The sequence below is a fragment of the Excalfactoria chinensis genome, chromosome 5, assembly GCF_039878825.1.
Source record: "Excalfactoria chinensis isolate bCotChi1 chromosome 5, bCotChi1.hap2, whole genome shotgun sequence".
Lineage (NCBI taxonomy): Eukaryota > Metazoa > Chordata > Aves > Galliformes > Phasianidae > Excalfactoria > Excalfactoria chinensis.
Genome location: NC_092829.1, coordinates 4,232,335 through 4,260,098, shown reverse-complemented (window position 1 = coordinate 4,260,098; position 27,764 = coordinate 4,232,335). Strand labels below are relative to the sequence as shown.

The following is a 27,764-nucleotide window of genomic DNA, read 5'->3' as shown; positions in this document are numbered from 1 at the left end:
TAATGTAGAAAAGCAGGAATCTGCTGCTTTCAAGTCTTGCAGAGTGAACACATTTTACTTTCAGATTTCTTTTTCTGGGTTTAATTTAGGAATTGCTGCTTTTTCTGGTACGTGTATTTGGGATGTATCTGCTTCTGTGGGAGCTCACTGTAACTTAACGTACTGTTAGATTCCTCTTTCAGCAACAGGACTTGCTGAGTGATTTTTGGATCTAACCTTTTTATTTGGCTTGTCTTACTCCGTCAATTAAGGTGGTGTTTTTTGCAGGTAGTTCTTATATTACCTTTAGGAGAAACTTCAGGAGATTTAACTTTTCCTTATATCTGATGACATGCGTTTGTTTGGACTACAGAGTACGCAAGGCTGCCGTCTGCTTTATTCTAGTTGTCCATTTTTGGTTTGCACAGCAATCCTAAGAACCATTTTTAAACAACTGCTTTGGAGTCCTTTAATAGCAGCGTGCTGAAGATGAAAGAGCGCTGCATCTGGAAATGAGAGACTTCATTTGAGCTCAGTTGTAGATCCTGTGTTCTCAAATACTGTCATGTGTTTACTAGACAGACAGTCAGGCTCCACCCTTACCTCTTTTGGAGCCTGTTCCCTGCAACTCTGTGTAACTGGCAATAAGGGATGGCAAGCCATCTAATAGGGAAAGGTAGAGGTAGTAAATGTCTCAAAATAGCTGTCAATCCTTAGGTAAAGGTAACTTCCTTACTGCACTGAACTTGAAAAACTGGTGTGTGCAGTAGAAACCAGTCATCCTCTTAGAGGTGTAAAACAGATGGAGGAGGGGGAAAGAACAGTCTCTTTGCTGTGTGTTTGGTGGTGTTATGCACTCAAAACCCTATTTTTATCTTCAGTCCTGAAATTGTGCACTCCAGGGTTATGATTATCATTCAACAATGTATCTTAAGCAGTTCACTGTTTTCTGTACCCTTCTATGGTAACTAGTTAAATCCTAAGGGAAAGCACTGCCATGTGCTGTTATATCAAAGCCCCTTCCTTAGAGGTGACCAGGGCAGAGTCAAATAGCATCTCACGTGTTATTGTATCCACGTGGGCAGTGGAACTCACAGGGAAGGGGGGCTTTTAGCCTTAAGCCATCATACTGTTTTTGGTTATGTGAAGTGATAAATGACCTGATGCCTGGCATAGCTCAGATCTGCTTGGAATTAATTGTTTGAACTGCTTCCTTTCTGAGTCAGCACCAACTACAGCTGAGCAGTATTTATTGTGGAGCTATCCTTATGTTTATCTGTCCTACCAGAAACTTTACGTGTGGGATACTCCTGTGATATTCCAACACCTCAATCTTAAAATTATTTAACCAGTAGTAACATAACTTTGAATGAAGATGTTATCCAATATCCTGTATAATGAAAGTGCAGTCCATGAAAAAGGATGACTTTAAGCTGAGATAAACAATCATATAGACCAGCTTTCTTCTGGTGTTGCATTAGAGCATCTACTTTGGGTCTCAAGCAGTGGTATTTGCCTTTAGTGCTGTGAAGTTGTGTTCCAGCATGGCAAGTACTGCTGTTGTGCATTCCAAGTGGGTATGTGCCTTTCTGTTCTATTAAGCTATTCCCATAAATGGCCAGAGCCCAGACTAAGTAGGTTACTTGTTAAGCCTGAAGCAAGAAGTGCTGCCACGGTATGGGCTAATTATGCCTATCTGGTATCTTCAAAACTAAAACCTGCCAGTACTCTTAGCAGGAATAATAGAAATGAATGTTAAGAATCGCCTCTTGCTGAAATCAGTCCTGCCTTACTAAGGGCATGTTTGTTATTCTTGCATTATACATTTGAGTTTTGCATTTCAATGTTAAAAGCAACCATTTCCAGGCCAGGCCATAGGCCCTTCTTCAGAGAAGGGGATCCAAGCCCTATTTCTGCAGGAAGGCATTGCTGGTCCAACAGCTGAACGGCTGTTGATCTCTGAGCTGAAGTCTGACTTCTAGATACTGTTTAAGCCTGAAGGGTAAGGAAGTATCTATAATTACAGCTAGACTTGCCCTTCTCTCTTATCCTAGTAAGATGACTTGTAAGATTGTTACATTTCCTGTACCCAGTCCTAAATAACCCTGGAAGGATTAGAAAGGTGTAGCTGCTTATAAAGACAGCTCTTCATTTTCCTTTAGCAGTTTGTCAGCAAGGTTTCAGGTTTGGAATCAAGGAGTCATTTTGTCACATTAAAGCAAGTGGAAGATCAGCCCTCAGCAGGTGCTTTAGGTTGAGATCAGTTTACTGACAGGCTTTCACTGACTCAGAAGAGTGAGTTAATTCCAAGTAGTCTTTGTGTTACTACTTCTCATTAGTCCTAATCTGGGTTTAATACTCCAAATTAAAGTGCTTTCCTGGAGGCTGGTTGAAGTTGTCAGCTGCATGTATCACCTAAACTGATAACATATCAAGTTGTAAAGGAGCTGGTTATCACCTCTGCCAAGAATTGGAAACTGCTGCTGTGACAACTGAGAATGAGGACACCAGCTGGTTAATCCAGGCTCAGCTGGCCTTCTTGGGCCCAGCCTGGTGCAGAAGTTCTGCTGTAAGAAGCATCTACACCAGCATGATGACACCTTTCCATCTTAATACCTCTTTGGATGTACAGTTTAGAATACGGATGCATTCTGTATTCTAAATTGATCCTACCTTATTTTGCAATGAAAGCTAACAGACAGTAAAATGGAAAATTTATTAGTGCAAGTTGGTCACTCAGTCTCCTCCAGCAGGTACATAGGAGCATCCCATGGGTAATACATTATAAACAAACCGGTACTAAGTCAAACTTGTCTTGAAGTAACAATGTGTTACATATTTTCATCATCTGATTCATCCTCCTCTTTCAAAGATTCCTATTTAGAAAAAAAAAGGGTTTTGTTTTAGAATTTTCTCCACGTACACAAAGGCCACTACTGAGCAGGCCTGGCTGCTACTTAAGAACTTAAAACTGGGCCCCACTACTGCTTTAAAAGCAAATGCTGGGGGAGCAGCTTTCTCCAGCTGGTTAACTAAAATAGCTGCTTTAAAGGTAATATGATTTACTGCATTTCCCATTCACTTATGTAATTATTTAGGCATTAATAAAAGAAGATAAATGAGAGGTAGGCAAACCTGATGCCATGCACTGTCTTTAAAGGTAAGAACTCTCTGTGGATTGCATGGAGGGAACTTCCCAACTTCCCATCAGGAGATATCCTGGCTGCAAGTGATTCATGTGCCCATCCCTTTTCTAGTCATTGCAATGCTACAATCCTGCTCCTTACTTCATTCATTCTATTCCAGACTTGCCAAGAGCAGCGCTGAGATGACAGCGGTGATGCCAGACCTTACCTTGGCATATTTTTCTGCTTCTTCTCTTATGTCTTTGGGAACAATTTCATGTTTTCCATTGGTTACTGCAAACAAAAAAAGAGTACCCATTAGAATTCACACAGCATGATGTGATAAGTAAAACATTGCTTCTGCATGTTCTCTTCAATACAGAAAATGAGAAGCTTTCTCTACTGTTGACAGAAAGGTAGAAATGCATTACTTTCTCCAACCCAGCTGAGTTCCAACTCAAAAGCTTTATCCTTTACTTCATCATGAACGATGTAGATTCTGGAAAGAAAGGGAGAGGGTGGAGGTTAGAAGAGATTTATTGACGGGCAAAATATACTTTCTTCCTTTCACACGTTTCTTACTCTGTTGAAACACCATTTCCTACATGTAATAGAAGCTTTCCCTCCCCACTTTCTCTTCAGCCTCTCCTTTGTGCTCATCCCATTTCAAGAGGAAAAGCCTACATCAGGGCATATTGCAGAGTAAATCATTACTGAAACAGTGCGTTGCGTGATTAAAGATAAGATGCAAGTTACCCACCTAGGCAAGATGCTGAGTAACCCAATACAGAACATCACCTTTACAATAAATGTTATTTCAGATTCCAGTACTGTAGAACCAAGGCTATGACATCATTGCCTGCTTCTGCTCAATCAGTCCCAGTGTGGCAGGAGCACCCTGCATCTCCCCTGTAAATCTTTTTAGCTTATACTTGAGACTAAATCTGAACACAACTGCTAATACACTACCTGTATGTAGAGCTCTCCATCCTGTCTGCTTAGCCTACAACAACTTACAGCCTTGTGCTTTGTTTGTGCAGTTTCAGAATTGTTTTGAGGTCCCTGTTAGGCTTCAGGAGCAGAGAGCCCACACATTCTTTCCTTTAGCAGCTAACATGATAGCCTCTGACACAGACACATAAATAAACTCACATGCTGCAACACCATTGATGGAAACATTTATTACTTCTTTATAACCTCTAAGGAACAGCCATAAAAGGCTGGAGATTATTTCTGCAGCTGCATATTATTAGATTTGTGACAAGTGCAGAAGTATCCCTGTAAGCATTAAATACTGTGGACAGCTGAAAAGATACTTGTATTTACTTGAAGAGACCATAGACTGGCTTGGGTTGGAAGGGACCTCAAGGATCAAAAAGCTCCAACCCCCCACCACAGGCAGGGCCGCCAACCTCCACATTGAATACCAGCCCAGGCTGCCCAGGGCCCCATCCAACCTGGCCTTGAACACCTCCAGGGATGGACGGGGCATCCACAGCCTCTCTGGCAGCTGTTCCAGCACCTCATCACTTTCAGAGTGAAGAACTTCCCCCTGACATCCAACCCAAATCTTCTCTTCAATTATTTTCATGATTACTGCTGGCCAATTTATATTCTACCTTAGCAGAAGCCTTCCTGGTGTCCTTTTCCACCCTTACTGGTGCACGATTTACTGAATGATGTGGTTTTGCCCTTAAGTACACTGCACTCAGTTCCAGTAATGAGGATCAACACACTGAACGGTTTCCCCCATCTATCTCCAGCCTTATAAACTTGAGAAGTATTAAGTCACCACAGCTACAAACCACACCTCTCACACAGAGCACTTAAGATTATAATGCTATTTTTTTGCATCTTTTGCCATTTCTCCGTACTCACAAGACAGATATTAATAGAACACCAAACTAGAAGCAGCACCAGCACTCATCTACAAAAGTGAAACCTGGTACTTCATGTAAAGGGAACAGCTTCAGTTTGAAGCCATAACAAGCCCACAAGCCCACCAGTACCTATTTTTGCTGAGATGGAGACTTACATTTTTGCAACCTCTTTAACAACGTCACGGCAAGTCATTTCCTTCATCTGCAGACAAAAAACATACAGCTTACCAGAACATCCTGTTTTGCATTTGGCCAGCAAACAAGGGACTGCGATGTGCCTAACGAGAATTCATTCTCCACAATGCATCTTTCACTCACTAAAACATACCTGTCATTATTGATTAGACCAGCATATTTTATACCAAGCTTAGGGTAGAGCTCATGAGCTACACGTAGTTTTACCATCTTAGATTCTGAACCACTTTGCAAAGCCATCGTATAGAAGTTAGTGTTGAGAAGCTGCTGAAGGACAGCAGTTCTTTCTTCATGCTGAGCCTGACAGCACTTCCTGTGTGTGTAAAGCACACACCCAAGTAAACAGGGGGCCAGAGGGAAAAGAAACAGCCCTGCTGAGGTAGATGTGCTGTCACATTTGCATTCCAAGTTTCCTAAACAGACAGAGACACTGTACCAGCCCTTCCATTTGTGACTCAATCCATAACACAGTGCTGACTTCTATTTACAAGTCTAATCTGTGTCACACAAGCACAACTATGTGTATTTGAGCACATGGAGTCAGTAGTGAAACAGGAAAACCCAAAAGGTCTGTTACTGTCGTGCATGTTTACAAAACAAAGCTTTAATTTATCTTTTGTCGTTATTCTTTTCCTGTCCCAATCTTGCACAGATAGGAAATACTGTAATTATCATTAACTCCTGAGATAAACCATTATATCCATAGAAAAAAAGTCATAAATATTATCTGAAAATAACATGAGAAGCACTGCAGATGAACAGATTCAAGTAGGCCCCATGTGACAGAAGATACCAAATGTTTGCATAAGATGCAACAGATGTGATCAGTGCAGTGCACCCCACCTGCAGTATAAGCTATGTGTGCAGATCACACGTCCTGCATCCCCTCCCACATGCAGCATCTGCACTGCAGCACCTGTCAGACAGGTTTCAAGGTTGTGATGATATTCTCACCTCTCTCTTTCCATCTACAGTCATCTTCCACAGGACAGACCCGCAGCTAACAGGCTGCTATAGGCCATATCATAGAATCAGCATGGAGTCACAGAATGACCTGAGTTGCAAAGGCCCACAGTGCTCATCCATTTCCAACCCCCTGCTGTGTGCAGGGTCACCAACCAGCAGCCCAGGCTGCCCAGAGCCACATCCAGCCTGGCCTTGAATGCCTGCAGGGATGGGGCATCCACAGCCTCCTTGGGCAACCTGTTCCAGTGCATCACCACCCTCTGGCTGAAAAACTTCCCCCCAGTATCCAACCTAAACCTCCCCTGTCTCAGTTTAAAACCATTCCCCTTCATCCTATCGCTATCCACCCCACCGAAGCGTTTTTGCACTTCTTGTCTTCTTCCCATTTACGTGTTGTCATTTGACCAGGAAATCAGCTAAACAAAATCAACTGACCTGGAACCTGTCCAGCCCACTGTTAACCAAGAAGCATCAGCACACAAGACTGCGCTTGCTTCACACTGCTCTGACCACATCACACTGAAGGCATTCTGCAAACAAGCCATGACAGATCAGCGCAGCTGTGCTGTACGGCACACCCCTGTTCTCATCCACTGAACTTCACAGGCCCTACTATGAAGCTCAAGGAATACAAACACTGCAGCTCAGTGCAGGCAGTATCAGGCAGTAAAAGAAGTTTCTGAAAACCCAAAGATTGCAGAGCAAACATGTTTTGCTAAATCAGATCTTACCCAACGTGGTGTCTTTATGCCAATTTGCACACATGGAAATAGAAAAGATGGCTTCTCAGATGCCAAGATTCCAGTATCAAGATCAGATGATCTTGTAGGATTCCTACTTTTCATATGGCGTTGAATCTGACCAGACTCAAGACTTAATTTAACTGAGTCTTAAAGTATTTTAACTTCTCTTATAATGATTCAGTTGTGACACTTCACCACCACCACTGAACTACCCTTAAAAGTCTACAGGATGAGCTGAGCTTTGCAGTGCACAGCTGTGGTGCATGTTTGTAGGTGAAAGCTGTAAGTAAGGTGCAAGCAGAGCATTAAGTATGCTGGTAACCAAAGGAGTGTATGGTTATGCTTTCCCATTTAGAACTGTGTGCTCGCTATGGATTACCCATTGCCCAGGGTCAAGATGCCAGAAATACTGCTCCTATAGAGGCTAAGACAACGTATGAGGAAATACTTCTGCTTCTCTTGTACTTTACATATTTAAGGCATCCGAAAAGGTAGAAATATCCATCCTGAAAGCAACACAATAAAACTGAAACAACCTACCTGAAGTTTTTCAATCTCTGTTTTTGCAGCCTGCCTGGCTTTACCGATGGCACAGCCCCAATAACCCTAAACAACAAAGAAAAGCGTAAGGTTAATGAAATACTACATCCTCCACATACGTAACAACCCCTTCACTCCTGTAACAAGGCAGATACGCAGCAAATGTCGGCACTGTTCTCTCTCAGATGAGATTCCCAAGTTATTGGGTTAAGCACTACCACCCTTGGATCTTTTACTATAATTAAATTAGGATTAAAGAAGGCCACCACAAAAGCCCACCTATCATGAAAATACTTTGAAGTGTAAGCATATAAACCTCAGCACTTCCAACAGTAGAGATGTTGGATGTATTGAAAGAAAAACACTAAAAGCAGATGGGTGTGTTTGCATTGCCCTGTGCATAACAAACAGTAATGTCTGCTTGGAACTGAACAGCTGTTAGCAGCCTCTGCACCTCAGTGTTTTGTGAGCAGAGTTCTCACTGCAACACTCATCCCTGTGGCAATGGATGGGACTTCTCATTGCATACAGCCAGGTGGAATGAACTCCCACATTTCTGAGAGGCCAGCTTTAAAAACGGGCTTTATGGAAGCGATGCTGCTTCTAAAAACTACACTCCATGTTTCTGATGCCCAGATTAGAAACCTCTAAAAGAGCAACTTAAAGGTAACAGCATTTCTGAAAGACTCACGTATGAAACTCCGGACGGGTCAATCATGTACAGTTGTGCGCCGTCATCGTCATCATAGGATCCCAACATGAAACTGGGTGAGAAACAGCAAAATCAAACAGTCGTTCTGCCAACCCACACACAGCAACAACAGCTACATCAAGTCAGGGCTCCGACCCTCCTGGTGCACAACCCCCGCTATCCTACTACATTCTGTAAGCAGTTTGTCTGAAGGGCTCAGTGTTATCGTGACCCCCAAAGCACCCGCAATTGGTCAGAAATGTTTTACTTAACTATGACTCCACAGCAGCCCTCAGTTAGTTTGTTCTTTGGCAACCGCAGCTGCAAGGCAGTTATTACCTGTTCTTTAGGGGATGATCACGGAGAAAAGTTCTGCTTTCAAAAATGAGTTGAGAAGACATAAACAGCTCCAGCCCTTCTGAAACAAAGGGCCCTTCCAAACAAGCACACATTGGAAAGACCTACCTGCAACCAAAAGGTCTGACAGCGCTGTACAGCGTGTATGCGTGCACGTACATGGCCACTCTGTCTGCAAGATGCTAAGGGGGAAAAGAAAAGTGGAGGCCTTTATTTGCAGAAATAAGAATAAATCACAATTATTGCTTGTGGTTATCGCTGTCAACATTATGAAAGCCAAAAGCTCGGAGTGAACCGCACTCGTTTCTTACCTTCAGTGGAATGTCGTAGCCATAGTTAGTCCTGAAGTTAGAAGCTTCTTCTCTAGCGATGTCTGCCAACGAACGAGCATCTGCCAGCAGTCCTGCTACTGCCTGAAAGGAGAATTGCCATCACTGCATCTCTTTAATGTTAACTCTCAGCCCTTCCAGACCCCGAGGACTGAAGCAGCCGCTCACCATTCCAACGTGCCGGTCGACGTTGAAGAGGCGTTTATTGGAACCCTCTTCGTACAGCTTGGACAGAACGAGCTTTTCTACACCAAAGACGACGCCATCTTTGCACCTTATCCCAATTGCTGTACTGAAAGACAACAGGGACTTTCTCTTACACTGAATAGAACCGTGCAGACAAATAGCAAAGAGTTAATAAAATGCTGGATAGAATCATAGAGCGGCTGAGGTTGGAAGGGACCTGAAGGATCATTGAGCTCCAGCCTGGTGTGGGCAGGGTTGCCAACCAGTGTCCAAATGACACAGTGACACAGCTTCCACCCAAGCAGGTCTGTTCCAACTCACATCGGTTTTGCTCTATTTGAAGCCTCCCAAATGGAGGGTAGGGGCAGCGCTGCTCAAAACCTCGCTGTTAAAATCAGTTCCATCTCCAGCTGCTTTGAAAGGGGCCCTCCAGCAAAGAGGCGGAACTAGCCGCATCCTACCTGCTGTTCTCCACGGCCTTCATCGCGTATTCGACTTGAAAGACTCTGCCGTCGGGAGAGAAGGTGGAGGCCGACAGGTCGTACTGCGGGACAGAAGGGCTCGCTCAGCAACCAACAATACGGCACAGCCCGGACACGCGGCCCCACAGCCGCCCCCACCCCGCAGCCTCCACGGGGCCTCCCGCTGCGCTCGGCCTAACGGGCCGCGGTGACTCAGCAGCGGCCGCGACTCCGCTCCGCCCCGGCCGAGAGGAGCCGACCGAGCCTCGGCCGCCGCGCCCCGACTGCCCGCAGCGCCCCCCGCCCGCCGCGCGGCCCGCGCTCACCCCGGTGCCGATGGAGCTCATGGCGGCGCCGCCTCAGCCGGACACAGCCCCCCTCCCGCCCGGGCCGCGATCGCGCTCCCGACCTCTCAGCAACCCGCGATCCTATTGGCCGTCGCGTGGGCCAACCAGCGCTCGCCGGAGGCGGGGTTTCGGTGGGCGGGGCGTTTGGTACGCACGCGCTTGTCATGCGGTGAAGGGACGTGCTGGGAGGCCGCTCAGCAGCGCCCGGCTAGCTCAGTCGGTAGAGCATGGGACTCTTAATCCCAGGGTCGTGGGTTCGAGCCCCACGTTGGGCGGCAGATGTTTTGCTCCGATAATAGAAGGGCTTTTATGCGGACATAAGGGACGTGCTTTTATTGCACGCAGTGCTCATAGCAAAGCATCCATCTTTCCTAAGCAATGTATTGCTGCTGGTAAGTAATGTATATTCATTTAATACATAGCACTGCACAACAATGAAGTTTAATAACTCTGATGGGGGAAAAGAAGGGCAAAGAAGCAACTTCTGAGTGTGGCATTTCAACGAGGCCCAAGAATTCCTTGCATTCATAGTTCTTAAACAGCTCAATTCTTTCCTGCTGGAGAGACACAGTGCTGTGCTGACACCATCCCAATGGGGAATCACACACTGCACAGTTCTGTGCTGGAACACTGAAACCAGCACTCACTGCTCAGGGGAAATACTGTCCCAGCAGCTTTGCTAAGCAGCCCAAGCCATTTCCTAGCAGCTCCAACGTAGGATCCCATATAAAGCATTCCATATAAAGCATTCCGCTCTTCAATCTGGCAGCAAAGCTTTAGTTGCCTCCCAAAGCAGACAGTGGTCTGGTCTTCTCAGAGTACTTCACAAAGTACCTTGAAACAAAACGCCTTCACAGCACCGATAACAAAACACCGTAAGCTGCAAGTCGTGACTACAGAGCAGCCCTGCACCAGGTGACAAAGCAGCACAGGAGCCCACACAACTCATCTCTAAACAATACATGAACACAGTCCCACATACAGCATTAGGAACTACAACCGTGATCCCCAGAGCATCCACACTGGTCACATTTAATGGTGTTACACACACAAGAACTTCATACAAAAAACCCTGCTTTATATATATGTGTATATATATGCATATGTACTTGAAACAGATGAGGAGAACCCTTGCGTAGCATTTAGATGCTTATTTCTCAGTAGAAAAAGCCCTCTTCATCAGCGGTGGGGGTGCCTTTCCAACATCAAACATCATCTCCAGAGGAGGATTACTCAGACAGCACCAGTCTGGGATGCGCCCCGTCTGGCTGTAATACTCTCTGGACACAGAGCGGCTCCCAAGTATGTCCTGAAGTGCTCCAAAAATGGCTCCTGTTATTGACAAAAATATATATATACAGTTTTACATTAAAAAGGAACAAAAGGATGGAGGTACTTTCATTTTTTAGCAGCCCCGTTTGACCCAAATTGCTTCTATTTCTACTCTGTGAAAGTAACTAAAAAATAAACACCACAGGATCACACGAGGTCAGGGATTGGAAGGGACCCCAAAGGTCATCCGAGCCCAATCCCCTACCCATGCAGGAACACCTGGATCAGGTCACACAGGAACACAGCCAGGTGGGTTCTGAATGTCTCCACAGAAGGAGACCCCACACCCTCACCATGAAGAGGTTTCCTCACATTTACATGGATCCTCCTGTGTCCCAGCTTGTATCCCTTGTCCTGCTGCTGAATGGATCCTGGCTCCATCCTCCTGACATGCATCCTTTACATATTTATAAACAATAACGGGGTTCATCTAAGCTCTACTGCCACTTAAGCATTACAAATCCCACTTGGAAAGCTTGTTTGCCCCACTGTGAACATGTGCTCCAAATGCTGTTCCCATTCTTACCTCCCAGCCACGCCACGGAGTTGGGTTTGGCAGGTGGAGCGTGAACTTTGAAGGTTTTAGTCGCAAGGATTTCTTTGTATTTCGGTTTTTCCACCAGGTACCTGATTTCAGCCATGAGTCTGTGCAGGAATCCTGGTAACATGGCAGTGCCACCCATAACCACCAAGTTCTCTGCCAGCTGCTTCCTGGTGTCTATGGGACACTAACAAGAAGGGGAAGAGAAAACACATCACTTCAGTGCAACTTGCACACAGACGCTTTCAAAGGTCTCTCAGAAATTCAGTCAGTCCTTCTATGCACTTCAACTACTTGTTTCAACCAAGAAGGAGAAAACATCTACATCATTTTCTCCCCAGACTCCATCAGAAGACCAGGTTGAATGAACTGCCCAGTCAAGGCTACCACGAGCATGCTGGGAATCACTGTAAATCCCCATAGCTGAGTCTGGCCAAGACAAAAGATAGCTGGGGTATCAATGCCATGAACTGCCATCAGTTCTGGGAGAAGAAATGCCAAATATTTCTAACATTGCCTGCAATTAAAAATGCCCCAACTACATTTCCCTGAGAACAGAGCACTGCACTGCTTCTTTGCTTGGCTGAAAACTGGCCCAAACAAACAGCAGCGTACCAGAGTACAAAAACAACCACAAGGGGAAGGACACACAGTGAGCTGCTACCCCACAGTGATTCACCAGAGGGCACAGCCTGAGGAGTCACCTTGTGCTGAATGCAACCTGTAGTCAGGGGGATGACACTTTAAGAGCCATTTATAAGAGCAGATTCTGAGGGTAGTGGCGTGCAAATTCTTGTTTATATTTTGAAGATACCTGAATGAGAGAATCCAAGATCAAAGTGGCAACAGATGTCTCTTCATTATCCTGTTCAAACAGTATTTCTGCAACTGAGTCTCTGTTGAAAAGACAGGGGTGTTAGTGAGAAGCAGTGCTACCCTATGAGCTAACAGCAGGGCTAGAAACAACCACAAAGTCCTTGCTAACAGCAAAATGACACATGCTTCTGCCACACAGTGCATACAGCAGGAGGTGCCAAAGCCTCACTAATGCCTCCCAAAGGCTAACACTGCACTATAGTATTTCTCACCGAATGGAGCCAACTACATGGAGAATCTTTTCACCATCTAAAGGATAGTCCACATCTGGAGGTGGTGAAGGACGCTAGAAATAAAAACAGAAGTGCTTTATTTGCAAGGCAGAATGGTTATGTCCACTCCAGAAGAGACCAGAGGAATTCTCATTCACTGCTCACCTCAGCACTGCCATCAATGTTGAACTTGGCTGCCTGGATCTTCAGTCCACGTTGGAGGTCACTCACAAAACAAGTGCGAACTTCACAAGACAAGAACAAAGGGACAGAAGAATTCATTGGATCAACAGTACAACTTTAATATACAGAACACATTCTAGGTCCTGCCAGTAGGAAAAAAAAGAATAAAGCACCAAAACAAAAATATCCAACCAAGCTTCTATACCTCAGCTGAGCTCAGATGTATCCAGGTCCTACATTGAAATGAAGCTGACACTATAAGCATGATTTAGGTAAGATTTCCTTCTCAAAAAAGTCAAATACAATGTAAAGACAGAAACATTATTCATTGTGCCTTTGGTTATTGCGGGGTAGCATGGGCTCAACTCTTCTGTACCACACAACACACCAGGTCTTACACCACAGCTCTCAACAAGAACTTCAGATGTTTTTCCCCCCCCCTCTCCCCAAGCAGGGCTGACACAGCCCAGCTTTATTTGTACACCAGCTGCTATTGATATGTGCCACAAAAATAAGCATATAATGAGAATCTCATTCATAAACAGATGTCACAAACATTCCTTCAATGTAGGGGTTGAAATTGGGATGGGCTCATTTCACATCTGATTCTAAGAAGCTGTCTCAGAACCGATCAGAAAACTGAATTCCAAGTTTAGAAATCAGAAAAGCAATTTCCATTTGAGAAAGCACCGGTTGCATTCAACTTACTTTGCACTGGACTGATGGACTTCTTCCTAGATAGGTCCAGAAGACATATCACATGCATACACTAATATGGGCTATTTTCTACAACTAAATTAACTGATATAAAAACATTTATATAAGATCTACCCAAACATATACCCTACATTTTTCAGGTGTAAACGAACTCTTTGGCTCAGCTTAATTGCCTGATTAACATAGAGATATCTTTCATACACACTTCATTTCTATTGCAAAGTTGATCTTAATTCAAACTGAACACCCCTGGTTAACTACTAAAGAGAATTAGTTTGAAGTACCCCGATGTCACAATGCTGATAGCAGCGTGTTTCTAAGATAACTTTTGAGAAGCTGATCTGTTAACTTTGTGCCCAACGTGCAGTATTTCCTCCACACACTCATACACAACATAATGGATGTTAAAAAATGCAACAGCAATTTAATCTAACCTGCTGATGGCAGATGTGTGTGACAGCCTAATGCTCCTATTGCATTAGTCTACCTAAATATGAACCACTTCTGGGCTGCACAAAGACCTAAATGAGAATTTAATGACAGTTGGTGTTTGCTTTCAGAAGGGTAAAACACTGCAAGTGCTTCTGGTAGGCACAAAATACAGTAGATCTAATGCAATTAATTTAATTCCTAAACAGTTGTGAAGGCTTCCTATCATATTCTCCTCTACTATGCAGAGTAATGAACTAAAGGCAGAGAGTTTTACCTTTTATATCCTCTACTATGTCTTCTGGAACGGAGCCTGCAACAGCAACAACAACAAAAATCACTGAGAACAAAAGCTTGGGAAGCAGAATTTAATAATCAAACCAACCCTGAATTCCAACTAGGATGTAAAGGTTTCACTTTGCAGCTTTTAAAGATATTTCTCAGTTGAAGAAGTTTGTTTTCACTCAAAAGACAATGAAAACTTGTTACAGAACATTCATCTGGGCTGTCGTTCCAACTTTGTTATGAGTGGCTGATTACAGGAGTTATATACTTTAATATGGAGAAAGAAAGAGAGAAGACCGCATCAGATGTGATGAATGAACTACTATTTTTATCATGCTGCAAACAACCCTTACCCATTACTGACGGAAGGCTTTGTCCTTTGGCTAATCCTGTATCAACTGTGCACTGCTCCAACAGCCGATATTCCAGCTCCCTAAAACATGACAAATTCAGTCAGGTAAAGTCAGCTATCAGCACAGGACGACTCCCCACATTACACTTACCATACACTATTTACTCACTTCAGCTAGATTCTTTTAAATATAGGCTGAATGAGACTTAGATTTCCATAAGCAGGGACATGTAACTGCAAACTTACTTGTGGATGGCTTTTCCTCCCAAAGGAAGGGAACCCCAGCAGCTCAGAATTGGAGTTCCCTCATAAATCTACATGGAGATCAGGAAATTGTCTCTTTTGGACAGGAGTTTTCAGCCTACTCAACATTTTCTTGCACTCGCTATCTTCCTCCACACCTAATTACTACTGCATAAACAGAGTTACAAATCAACCTTGGAGCCCTGTAATATCTTTCCCAAGCTTATGAGGAACACAAACTTAACATGGCAGCTGCGAGGAGATTCCCCAAGTTGTGGTATCTTATAAACAAAAGCTGGGTTGGCCGATCTGTTCACACTTTTTGTCTATGACATCTGCTTTTCATCATAGCCTTCCTGCTTTAGTGTTCATGCTAAAGCATTAAAGGATACAGGCAGCACCAAGCTTTCTTTATATCCACAGTCTAACACCATGGCAGAGTTGATCCCAAGTGTCAGAAGAGACATTAGATGGCTTGGAGCAAACAAAACAGAAGGTACCTGTAAGGAAACCAAGAAAGCAATTGACAGAAGAGGAAAGAAAAACCCCAGCAAACACCCAATGCACTGATGTATTCTCAGGATGCAAAATCCAAACTGCCTCTTCAGGTATCCATCTTTAATTTAGTCTTTCTGGAAGTGCAGTAATTAACAAAGAAACAGTTCTGCAACCTTATGAAAAGTCACCCAGTAAAATAAGTGCCTCACTGCAACCTCCCAGCCCCACCTCCACTTCTGTATCTTCACAATGCCTCTCACTCTTCCACCATTACTTTCACTCCTTTGTTTGTACTGTCACTGTGGTTTGTACCATTAAGTGCTGTGCTCAGCACATGTGGTGGTTACATAAAATAAGCACCTCAAAATGCTTGAAAAGGACTCTTGCAAGAGTGTCTCTGAAGTGGGAAGGGCAGAGGACAGATTCTATGATGACAACACGACGGTCTCTGGGATTCACCAGCAGATGTCTAAAAAGGAAAGACATCAAGACATGCAAAACAGAACTGCTGACTTTTTGTATGTATGACAACATCTACCTCCATTTGATGCTCCGTTCTACCTACAAATCCTAATGTTTCTGTTTTAGATAACATTTTTAAGAGAGATCTCAAGGTCTTTTCCTCAAATTTAACCAATTAAACCCAACGTTCCTCACTGAAAGTAAGGAAACTGAGTTGCAGAAGACAAGTTAAGGAGCTCTCTGCTGGTAGCGTGTTCTGAATGTCATGCGTTGCTAAGCCTGCATAAAGAAATGAACAGCAGGGATGTGAAGTGGTCCTTATTGGCTCGTCCAGTGCAACACAGTATAACCATGGAGCAGAAAGGATACAAACCTCCTGATTTCAACTATAAATCAATGAGAAAGGACACAAAATAGTGCCCACATCTGGAGATCTTAAGCACAGAACATTACAAACAATGATTTTTAATATATAATGGAAGTCTGGAAATTAAGAGGAAACTGTCAACTCCAACTTAATAATTACAACTCCAGCTCTCAAACTGCGACCAGGGCCTGCATGACTAACATCCAAGTACCTCTTACCTGAAATATAGCATATGAATAAATTCCTTCAGATATGAATACAGCTCCTCTGTGTTGATATTATATTGAACAACTTTGACAGGCTGTAGAAAGAAATAATCCATAGTCAGCACAGATATTAAGAAGTGATAACACAATTCTATCATCTCGCTACATACAATCTGCTACATATAAAGAGCCCGTTTTGCTGTTAGACAAGTGATGCAGCACAGTAACTCAACTCTATAACTAAACTGCAGAGTTTACTTCATGATCATTTTTCACACCACTAACTTAACATCAGCTTTCCGATGCTGCCATTCTCTACTTGAAAGAAAAGCTTAAATAGGCTAAATCATTTCACATTAAATACCCCCAGAATAAGACACATAGCTGATATATTCCAACTAATACACATCAGCACCATGCTTACTTGCATCTGCTTTCAGTATTTAACAGCAACTGTTGGAACACAATGAAAAACAGCCAGTGGCAAACAGAAGATCTGACAATTCCCTCCATAACACAACATACCAAACACTGTAAAGGTGAAATGGGTTACCTTCAGGACATCAGGCTTCTTTATTTCGCTAGGAATAATGCATCTTGGTCCTGTTTCACCTGCAAAACCACACCTAAAGGAAAACATTGAAAATCCTACCATTTGTAGTTGCTATTTAGCATACACGCCTGTGAATCAAGGAGTAACAATTAGGAATACTTCTGCAACTACTACGAGGTACCCTGCATTTGACTTTTCTACCTACTTGTGTTGAACAAGAAACATTTTCTGTCTTTTACAGACTCCCTCTCAGCTGCATTAAGAATAGGTTTACCTCACTTCTGTAAAGACTCAGCTGCAAAGCTCAACCTTGATGGGTCTCCATATTCCTACCAAGTACGATCTTCTGCTGACAACCATCCACCACCAGCCTTCCTTACTGCCTATTAAACTCCCAGAGAAATAACTTCCTGTGTTTCTGTATCAGCCCCATTTTTCACTGAAGCCCTCAGTGCTCACAGGCAGCATTACAGAATCACAGAATGACTTGGGTTGGAAGGGACCTCAAGGATCATGAGGCTCCAACCCCCCTGCCTGGCAGGGCTACCAAACTTCCACATTTACTAGATCAGGTTGCCCAGGGCCACATCCAACCTGACCTTGAACACCTCCAGGGATGGGGTATCCACAACCTCCCTGGGCAGCCTGTTCCATGACCTCACCACTCTTCCTAATAAAGAACTTCCCCCTGACATCCAAGCTAAATTTTCCCTCTTTCAACTTAAAACCATTTCCCCTTGTCCTGCTATTATCAGCCCTTTCAAAGAGTTTACTCCCCTCCTGGTTATAGGTTCCCTTTAGGTACTGAAAGGCTGCAATGAGGTCACCCCAAAGCCTTCTTTTCCCCAGGCTGAACAAGCCCAGCTCCCTCAGCCTGTCTTCATAGGGAAGGTGCTCCAGCCCTCTGATCATCTTTATGGCCCTCCTCTGGACCCTTTTCCAACAGCTGGATGAATTAATTCATCCCATAATTCATTCATCCACACCCTGATTAAATCGGGATTTATATCTTTATATATTTATATAACAAGGACAGCTATGTCAAAGGACAAGCAGTGACACAGTGATGGGGTGGATGCTTCTGCCCCCTACAGACTACAAGGTGAGGCTGTATCAGGCCCCAAGCAGCCTGATGGAGCTGTGGTGTCCCTGCTCATTGCAGGGGATGGACCTCAGAGACCGTGGAATAAAACCTCACAAGCATCACAACATTCGGGTGACGCCTTTCTGATTAAGAAAAACCGAGATTCGTTCGCTCCAGACCAAAGAAATCACCACATAAAGCGGGCAGGAAGGCACACAAGGCCCGGCGAGGCCTGCCGCCACAGGGAGCCGAAGCAAACCCCGCACTCACTTAGTGAAGGCCTCGCCCAGGTCGAGCACCACCGCGGTCTTCTCCCCTCCGCTTCCCAGCCCCTCGTACAGCGGCATCGCGGCTCCTCCGGGCCCCGGCGGAACCGGACGGACGGAGGCGGAGCGTTGCTCTGTGGGTCCTTCCCGCTGCAGGCCCTTCCTCCTCCTGCCGGCTCTCGGAGCTGCCCGCGGCGCCTGACCGTTTCTCGCCGCCCAACGGCCCGACTCAGCGCCGTGAAGGACGGGGCCGTTTTCCCTCCAGCTCTGCTGGGCCTTGGCAATGCTCAGCCTGGCTCACATGGTCTTGGTGTTGGTAAAAAACACATCATGAGATCCCCCTTAAGTGCGACTTGGTGTCGTCCTGCACTTCTGCTACAGCAACCCCGGGCGACGCTACAGGCCTGAGGCAGAGAGGCTGGAAGACTGCATAGATCCAGCCACTAAACTAAGCTTTATTCCAACAAGCAGGTTGCTGTGCACCCAGCAGGTCTCTGCTCACCCTCATTCCTTTACTGCTGCCACCTGATGGCAGGAGACACGGATTGCACTACAGCTTTTGGAGCACAGGTCCGTTCTTACCTCCCAGCCACGTAGTTGGGTTTGGCAGGTGGAGTGTGAGCTCTGAAGGTTTTAGTCGCAAGGATTTCTTTGTATTTCAGTTTTTCCACCGGGTACCTGATTTCAGCCATGAGTCTGTGCAACATGGCAGCCATGAGCCCCGGCAACATGGCAGTGCCACCCATAACCACCAAGCTCTCTGCTCAGTCTAGCCAAGACAAAAGATGGCCATAGTATCAATGCCATCAATTCCCATCAGTTCTGGGAGGGAAAAAAATGCCAAAGCTGTGAAATAAGAGCTCAATTTTCTTTTAGCTGCATATGGAAGAAAGATGTTAAGAGAGGTCTCAGAGGCAGAACAGGTTTCTGCTACCGCTTTACCTGGGCAGGCTTCTATTTGTAAACAGAAGACACAAAGGCAGGACAAAAATCAAGCTTTCACTATTTTACCTCTCACAAGTGGGAGGTGCCAAAGCCTCACTCACCCCACTAGACGTGTCTCACCACTATCTACTCATACTCCATTTGTGTCCTCCCCCATGATCTGTTGACTCTCATCTTCAACTGCAAGCTCTCTGGGGAAGCACAAATCTTTTAACGTGTTTGCACTGTGCCCAAAGGCTCACAAAAAGCCAAATACATTGTAAAGACAGAGACATTATTCATTGTGCCTTTGGTTACCACAAGGTGGCATGGGTAGAACTCCGCTGTCCAACACACCACACCAGGTCTTGCTCCGCAGCTCCCAACAAGGCACTGATCCTTTTTAAACAATCACACGTCAGTACAAAAGCAATTTTAACTTCAACCCCAACATTTCATACCTGATTCCAAGAGACTGTCTCAAAACCAATCAGAAAAGCGCCTTCCAAGTCCAGGAATCAGAAAAGCAATTTCTATTTAAGAAAGCGTCAGTTGCATTGCAGTTATTTTGCATCTCACCAATGGATTTCTTCCTAGTTTGGTCCAGAAGACATATCACATATATACGATAATATGGGCTGTTACCTACAATTACATATATTTTTAGTATAATGTAGAATCAAAATAAACATTACATATGAGTTCATTTACATTCTGCCCAAATACATACGTTAAGTTTTTCTGGTATAAATGAACTCTTTAGCTCAGCTTGACCACCAGTTTAACCTAACCTGCTGATGGCAGATGTGTGTAACAGCCCAATGCTCCTACTGCATTAGCCTACCTAAATATGAACCATCTATGGGCAGCACAAAGACCTAAACAAGAATTTAATGACACTTGATGTTTGCTTGCAGAAGGGAAAAATACTACAAGTGCTTTTGGTAGGCACAAAATACAATAGATCTAATGAGATAAACTGCTAAACAGTCTTGAACACTTGATATCACACTCTCCCCTACTATGCAGTTTAATGAACTAATGGTAGAAAGCTTTACCTTTTATATCCTCTACTATGTCTTCTGGAACAGAGCATATTGTTATTTAACAACTCAACACTTATAATAGAGCTTAACTAACAAAAGGTGCTCTTGTAAATACTGTTAGTGGTGTAACTCTGTGACTTGAATCCTTATCTGGACAAAAGGGGATTTATAACAGATGTTGGTTAGTGCAGTGCAAACTCAGGGCCACTTGAGAAGACGTTCAGATAACATTTTGCACACACCCAACAACCTTCCTTTCCTCTGCCCATATAGGCTGTTCACATCAAATAAGTGCATGGGAGCCATTTCATTTTCAGAAAACAAAAGAGTGGAAAAGCTATCAAGACTGAAATGCAGGCAACATGCAGCGAGTTGGGGCTCTAAATGAAGCGAGCCTACTTAGGCTGTTGATACAGTTAACTCAAGACTCACCCTGATGTTCTGTTGCTCCAAACCCAAACCGTGGGAGCAGCTGTTAGCAGTTCCTAGACGTTAAGTTTCTCAAGTGCTTTGTAGGAGTGAGATCTGTCCCACACCCACAGTTTCTATTAAAGATGTGCGAAGATGGAGGTGTACTGTGGAGCTGGAGACGAAAAGGCTGTGAGGTGAGACACCGAAAGCTGCTGCTGCCCATCTGCTCTGCTACCCAAACAAGCCCTGCGCTACCCATCGTTGTACAAGTGGCTCAGTGTATCTATTTGCTCTTTGCTCCTGTCCCTTCAGGCCTTCCTAAACGTCTCTAAATCACAAAGTGTGGTCAAAAATGTAGAGCTAAGGAGAAGGACTGGGAAGCTGAGGAGCTGTAGTACTTTGAGCATCCTAGAACGGCTCTACATATGGAGGAATGCAGGTAGCATAAGGGGAGCGCAGGGAAGGTATAAGGTAGGAAACCCTATAATAACAAAGCCAGGGGAGATTCCTCACAAAGCACTTATATTGCTCATAGAGCCCTTATAGCTTTCCTACAAATATTGTCCCATAATTCAGTATCAATCCGTGCACTTCCCATATGAGCCACTACATCAGCTGCTGCTTCTTGGAGGGGAAGATGAGAAGAAAACAAGCTGGTAGCATCAATGTGATATGCAGGAACAAGAGACCAGGGAGCAAGCAGTGGACTCTTGGCGTAGGAGTAAGCATTGCTAAGGCAGCAGAAACAGATACCAACACAGAAAAATAAGCAAACAAAAGTCTATAGCAATTAAATGCTCCAAGATGAAGCTGAACTTCTTTAATGCTTTTCATTATTATATTTTATGATTAGTATCTTATGCTCTTCCAAAATACGGAAATAAAGCTGAACTTTAAATATAAGCAAGTGAGCGTGCCCAAAAACATGTTTAAGTGTCATACTCAAAACAGAGCCTCAACTCAGCCATGTAAGAGCAATACCCCACTGCAACAAGAACTCACACACAAGTTGGATTTCACAATGTTTTCCTACCCCAGTTCTCACCTGTTTACAATGCACAACCATGAATAACATGATGGAAAGCACAGTAATGCCAGCAGAGCAGAAGGGTCCCAGGCTTAGAACAAATGAAGAACTGCTCAAATACAACAGCTGGAAGCACAAAAACAAAGAAAAGAAACTACTTACTTTCAGAAGGCCTCACATAGACAGGAACCACCAACAATATAACCTCACCTCCACTACCAACCCTTAAATGCAGTCTGGGAAAGGGTGGAGCCAGAACCCACCACTTCCAGCCACTAAGGTGCATTGCATGTACCTGAGCTCCCCTGGCTTGGCCCTGCCTTCCCACCAGGTGCTCAATCACTGTTTCAAGCTGTGACTTAGCAGTTCTGCTACACTGTCATACACTTGCAAAACATTTATGTTCTAAATTCAACCTTTTATGTAAAAAGAAAGCAACTTGGACAAAAGTCAAAAACCCTATTTGAAATACATAGCCTATTGCTTCCTCTTCAACATGTTATCACTTGATTAGGAAAGATCAGAGCTTGCTGCTAATCACATCACTGTCTCTATAGTCTGTTGGAAATCTTTCCTTAAATTACATTAATCAATTGCAGTTAACATGAGTTCTGAAACTCAAACTGCAGCTTAGAAGTGGATTAATATAATGGATGGTATTCCTAAAGCCTGACAGTTATTGGTAATAGAAGGCAGAGAGCTCAGAAGTGTGCTGGTGTTTCATAACAAAATCCATCCACACCAAGCTGGCTTCATCACGGAAGCTGCTTGCATAACGCAGAAAGCACTCGTGCCATCCTGAGTGTGTGACTGTTGAAGGAACAGATGGTGATGCTAACCCATAAGAATCTGAGTAATACATTCAAGATAACAATACAAATGAGGATAGTGATTCACAGTCTAAGGAGATGGTAGGACAATGAAGGCGGCTATGAAGCAGAAGGTAGAGGGGAGTACAGCATGGGATCTCCCTAATGCAGTGAGACAATGCAGCCTGTTCCTGTTACTTGTGGAAATAGTGGTATTCTTTACAAGCAAGGAAGAGGTTGCATAAATATACAAATATGCCTGGGAGTGAATTGTAGCCTGTCGGAATCAGTAAAAATTCTCCAATTTATATTAAATTGTTTGGATACTTCTATTGGCTAATGCAGTCCTTTTCATTTTTCATTCTCATTTAGTGAGGCACTGACACAAGCTGCACAGAGAAGTGGTGGATGTCCCATCCCTGCAGGCACCCAAGGTCAGAGGATGGGCTCTGAGCACCTGATGGAGCTGTGGGTGTCCCTGTTCACTGCAGGGAGGTTGGACCAGATGGCCTTTAAGGGTCCCTTCCAACTCAAATGATTCCATGACTTTATTTTTGATTCCACTGGTGTTCAAGCCACTGGCAGGAAGGATCATTTGGAGTACCTTGCAGACGAGTTATTGTCACAGATGCCGCTGTGCCTGTCTGCAAGGAGCGATGGGGGAGGCAATGCTGGTGTCTTGAGGTGGCAGCTAGGGGTTATCCTCAGTGCAGAAAAGCCAACCTGCGCTCCTACAGACTATAGGATTACAGCTAAACCCTGGACATGTTTCAATGGCACAGCATTGTTTTTCTTGGAGAGAAAGTAAACAGTCTCATGTGTCCCCACATCAGATGGCTTTGCCTTTAAGCCTCCTTAATCCCTATATACGGCTAACTGTGTCACATAATGTTTTTTTTTTCCTTTTCCTCACAAAAGCAGTCACATCCTTAGGGCCAGCAGCGCCATGCTCTATCCTTACGTCCCCTAGCTTGTATCAATTGATAGTGGTGGCTGCCACAACCCAGGTGCAGCACATTGCACGTGGCTTTGTTGAACCTCAAGGAGCAGGGAGGTTGATGCTAGAACTTTGCTTAGGGTTAGCTCGCTTTGGGGTGCTGTGTCAATTGCTTTTTCTATTATCAGCCTAATTTTGTAGTGGAGTATGTAGGACGGGGGGGAAAAAAATATCCAAGTGCTACAGGGAATTGACAGATGGTTCACATTTTAGCTGAGACTCCAATATGCATGGGGATGGCTTCTTCAGCACTTTATCTCTGGGTAAATTGTGATATGCCTTGCACTTTGGTATTAACCACATTGATTTTGTTAAAGGGTATGAAGAAGAGCGAGGGCTGTACAGACATTCAGGTATGGACGTGAGCACTGGTACCGCTGGGCTGTATTCCCAGAGCAACTGCAACCAATTCCAGCGACCTTGGGTAAGTCAGCAGAAGTGTGGTACTCCTCTGAAAAGTGTCGGTGTAAAAATGGTACTTTCCTACTCAGCAGATCTGATTGCTGTACACGCTCCAAGTCACATCTGCTGACTACAGTGACAAATGGAAGTTTTTATGGCTTTCCTGCTCTCTGAGCACTGCAAAACCAAGAGGGCTGGGAAAGCAGAAGCTGTGACTTCTGGTAGGACTAATTGCTATGATTTACATGGCCACTGCTCGGCCTCGTGCAGCTTTCTTTTTGATGAGGAGCAAGGAAGAAGAACGGAATCCAAGTAGGTTCTGTTGATTCTGTTTGGACTGCAGATGGCATTTTTGGGGTTTGCAGTTGGAGGCAAAAAGAAATCTGTTCATCAGCAATGATTACATTTCAAAGAGTCATCCAATCATTAAGGTTGGAAAAGACCACTAAGATCACTTAGTCCAACCATCAATCCACCACCACCACCATTTCTAATTGACCTCAAACCTCCTATTCATTCTTTAAAGTGAGCTACTTGTACACTTGTTTCCCAGCCTCTAACATGGGGGTGCTGTTGACAGTTTCCCATCAGCCCAATTTAGACTTGCTGCTCCATTCCAGTGACTGCTGTTTAATGAGAGGAGTAGGTCCCCTTAATACAGATGCTACCAGCTGACATAAAGGTGTAAAGCAAAACTACAGAGGGAGACCTGCACTGATTTACGTGCTGGATGTCCCCAATATTCAATTAGGGAAAGTCATTCAGCAGAGAAATTAGTGATAACTATTTTAAAATTGCCTTCACCTTCTGTGCTATGCCCTGACATAATTAAGGCACCTGATATTGTCTCACCACTGATGCCAGGAGCTGCACTGTAAGGTGCAGTATTCTGATGTTGGTGGAGCACTGGCACAGGTTGCCCAGAGAAGTGGTGGATGCCCCATTCCTGCAGACACCCAAGGTCAGGCTGGACAGGGCTCTAAGCTCCTGATGGGGCTGTGGGTGTCCCTGCTCACAGTGGGGAATGAGACCAGAGGACCTTTAAAGGTCCCTTCCAACTCAGACAGTTCGATGATTCAGTTAATAAACCATATGAATGAACAACAAAACAGTGCTCTCAGGGGATTTCTGAGCTGAATTCTGCCTGCTTCCTTCTATCTGCTTTCAGTCTGCAGATTTTTTGTTGATAATGCAGAAGCCTGTGATTTTGGCAGGTTATGCGGGGTAGAGAAACTTGCAGTGTATGGGGGATTTGCAATATCAGATGGGGGGAAAAAAAAACAGCTATTTTGGTTATAGTGATTATCAGTGAAATATTTAACCTTGGGAGTATACAGCCTGGATTCGGAGTCAGTTACCCAGAGAAATGAAAGGGTAAAGAGAAAACCTCTTCAATACATTAAGTGCTCTGCAAGCTTTAGAGCACAGCAGAGCATCAGTTACACGTGCTTTACATTTTAAAAACTTTCCTGAGACCTTTAGAGGTTAGAAATAAGAGTGGAAGGGGCTGAAAACAGCACCTCTCATTTGGAATCATGGCTTCATAGTGAAGGGTGAACTATGGCCACTGAAAGCTCTGCCTGGAGCCTGGTGCGCCCATTGCTGACAGTGCTGCGTCCTGGGAGGAGCATCCGTGTGTGGGGACAGGAGCAGCTGGTGGTGAATCGATGGCTGAGCCACAAAAGCTCTGTTGCATTTTAAAATGAGTCCTCATTGATTTCAGTTTGCTGTAAGATCTCACTGCACTTATCCAGAGATGGAGCCTCCTCTGTGTCCAAACGCTCCCATTGCTGAAGGAGACCCCTCAGCCAAAATGGAACAGGGGGTGAGGATGGATCCAAGGGGAGTTTTGGGTTCCTAACTGGGGGGTGAATGGTGTTCAGCATAGCCACAGGAATGCAACCCTTTCCTCTTCCTTTTCTTCCCCTTTATCTCCCTTACAAAAGAGAGCAAGTATCCTTTCCTTTTGCATACTTCCACATTATCTTTCTTTCTATAAAGATGGTGCAGCACTAGCAATATTGATTCATAAATAGATACCCAGATTTTACAATTCAGAGCTGTAAAACCAGAAGGGACTATTCTGATCATTTTTGATGGCTTGTTCCATCAGGCTTGACATCTTTGACCCAGCCCCCCCAACATCCTTCTCTTCACATTGGAAAGATTCAGACTTGATGGGTAGACTGCTCGATGGATGAGGAACTGGTGGTCAGTTTGTACCCAGAGAGTGGTGGTCAATGGTTCAATGTCTGGATGGAGATCAGTGCTGTGTGGTGCCCCTCTGGAGTCAGTGCTGGGAACTGTGCTCTTTAATCAATGACATCAGAGGTGAGACTGAAAGCACCTTTATCATGCCCTGTCCCTGCAGACACTCAAAGTCAGGCTGAATGGGTTCTGAGATCCTAATGGAGCTGTGGGTGTTCCTGTTCATTGCAGGGGATTGGGACCAGATGGCCTTAAGGACCCCTTCCAACTCAATTATATGATTCTAACTCCAGAGTTCTTTTTGATTTCTTGATGGGATGGCTGTCCTGACTGCTGATGCAGGCATTCCTTAGGCTTTATTTCCAACTTATGCAGCAGTTAGCAAGATTGCCCTGAAAGAAACTGCCCTGACCTGTGACAAATCCGTCCTTTCAAAGTTTGAGTATTGGATGCAAAATGCCACCAAAATGAATTGGGCAGGTTCCAGCTTGGTTGAAATCCAAGACAAAGCACTGCAAGAATAGATAAGTGAAACACTGGAGTGAGTGTAACAACGAAACCACTGATGTTATTTTCAGTAGCACAACAAAGAGAAAACAAACAAACCAAAACACCACAGAAACCCACAGAGAACAAATTCTTCATGGATAATGCCTCAGCTCTCTTTAACCACCTGTTTTATGCAGAGAGCCCAGCATTTAGCGGGTGCAAGCAGGTAGGATCTCACTGCACTACCTGCAAAACAGAGCCCTGTTTTGTCAACCATTATAAATGGAAGCATAGAGGAATTTGCTCATTGGCTTCATGCAGTAGAACACAGTCATAGCAAAGCCTTTTGACTTTCCTCATCCTCTCCTGTATTGTTTCTTTATGCCCTCCCTGTAACTACCCACCATATCTCTCCCCTCAGCCACAAATGAAGCACGTCAGGACTCTGCTCACCTGCCCCTACTCAATGACAACCACCTGCACCTGCTGCCGTGCTGCTTTGAAAGAGCCACTGCACAGCACATAAAACCCTGGGAGAGCAGCTGGGTCTTCATGGTGTTCCAACTCTTGGCTGAAGGAGGAAGGCAGAAGAACTGGCACTTTTTTTCTTGCTGATGGTAAGTTATGGACTTCTGAGTTTCAGGAGTTCTTTGATATCTAGTAAAGTGTGTTTACGTGTTCCAGGAGCTGATGGTGTAAATGTTTGTTACTTGGTTAGCTGGAGGCTTCTCAATGGGGTAAGAAAAAAACCAACAACAAAACAACCAAAGCATTTGGGAAGAGAAAGAAGCAGGAGTAGAAAATGCTGCCTTGGCTTTTCTCCAGGCCTAAGAGGTGTTTAAAATAAAACAACATCAAAACATCAGCGGCCCTGAAACAAGCTGTGTGTGAGATGCTATTTAAGAAAGGTTCTCCTTGTGGAGAGAACATGAGCGGAAGGTGACCTCTAAAGTTGAAGATACTGGAGGAGAATCTATAATAACAAATTGCTAATGGTATTGTAGGCTTTGCTTTCGGGTCGTAGGGTTGTTTGAGATGGAAGGAAC

General features: G+C 44.4%; 2 protein-coding genes and 1 non-coding gene across 5 annotated transcripts; 1 reads left to right on the top strand and 2 right to left on the bottom strand.

The window, feature by feature from the left end:
* Positions 1-2,676: 2,676 nt before the first annotated feature.
* Positions 2,677-9,907, bottom strand: PSMA3 (proteasome 20S subunit alpha 3). Its single transcript, XM_072337541.1, has 11 exons — positions 9,779-9,907; positions 9,453-9,535; positions 8,974-9,097; positions 8,788-8,889; positions 8,585-8,658; positions 8,120-8,192; positions 7,429-7,494; positions 5,140-5,186; positions 3,536-3,603; positions 3,334-3,398; positions 2,677-2,855 (listed from the first exon to the last, which is right to left on the bottom strand). Exons 1-11 carry the CDS (start codon positions 9,797-9,799, stop codon positions 2,811-2,813), a joined length of 768 nt encoding a protein of 255 aa, XP_072193642.1. The 5' UTR covers positions 9,800-9,907; the 3' UTR covers positions 2,677-2,810.
* Positions 9,908-10,001: 94 nt separating this feature from the next.
* TRNAK-CUU (transfer RNA lysine (anticodon CUU)) lies at positions 10,002-10,074 on the top strand. The gene has a single exon. It is a non-coding gene; the product is annotated as a tRNA-Lys (tRNA).
* Positions 10,075-10,222: 148 nt separating this feature from the next.
* Positions 10,223-22,019, bottom strand: ACTR10 (actin related protein 10). Of its 3 annotated transcripts, XM_072338301.1 has the most exons (14): positions 18,410-18,630; positions 17,056-17,128; positions 16,515-16,597; positions 15,828-15,936; positions 15,362-15,469; positions 14,973-15,040; positions 14,728-14,807; positions 14,367-14,402; positions 12,926-13,005; positions 12,761-12,834; positions 12,487-12,568; positions 11,658-11,859; positions 10,909-11,131; positions 10,223-10,633 (listed from the first exon to the last, which is right to left on the bottom strand). In XM_072338301.1, exons 1-13 carry the CDS (start codon positions 18,484-18,486, stop codon positions 10,950-10,952), a joined length of 1,254 nt encoding a protein of 417 aa, XP_072194402.1. In that variant the 5' UTR covers positions 18,487-18,630; the 3' UTR covers positions 10,223-10,633; positions 10,909-10,949. The 3 variants fall into 3 exon arrangements, with proteins under 3 accessions (XP_072194402.1, XP_072194403.1, XP_072194401.1); XM_072338302.1 differs by lacking the exons at positions 10,223-10,633; positions 18,410-18,630 and adding an exon at positions 21,976-22,019 and having other exon boundaries at positions 10,699-11,131; XM_072338300.1 differs by lacking the exon at positions 10,223-10,633 and having other exon boundaries at positions 10,699-11,131; positions 18,410-18,919.
* Positions 22,020-27,764: the final 5,745 nt, after the last annotated feature.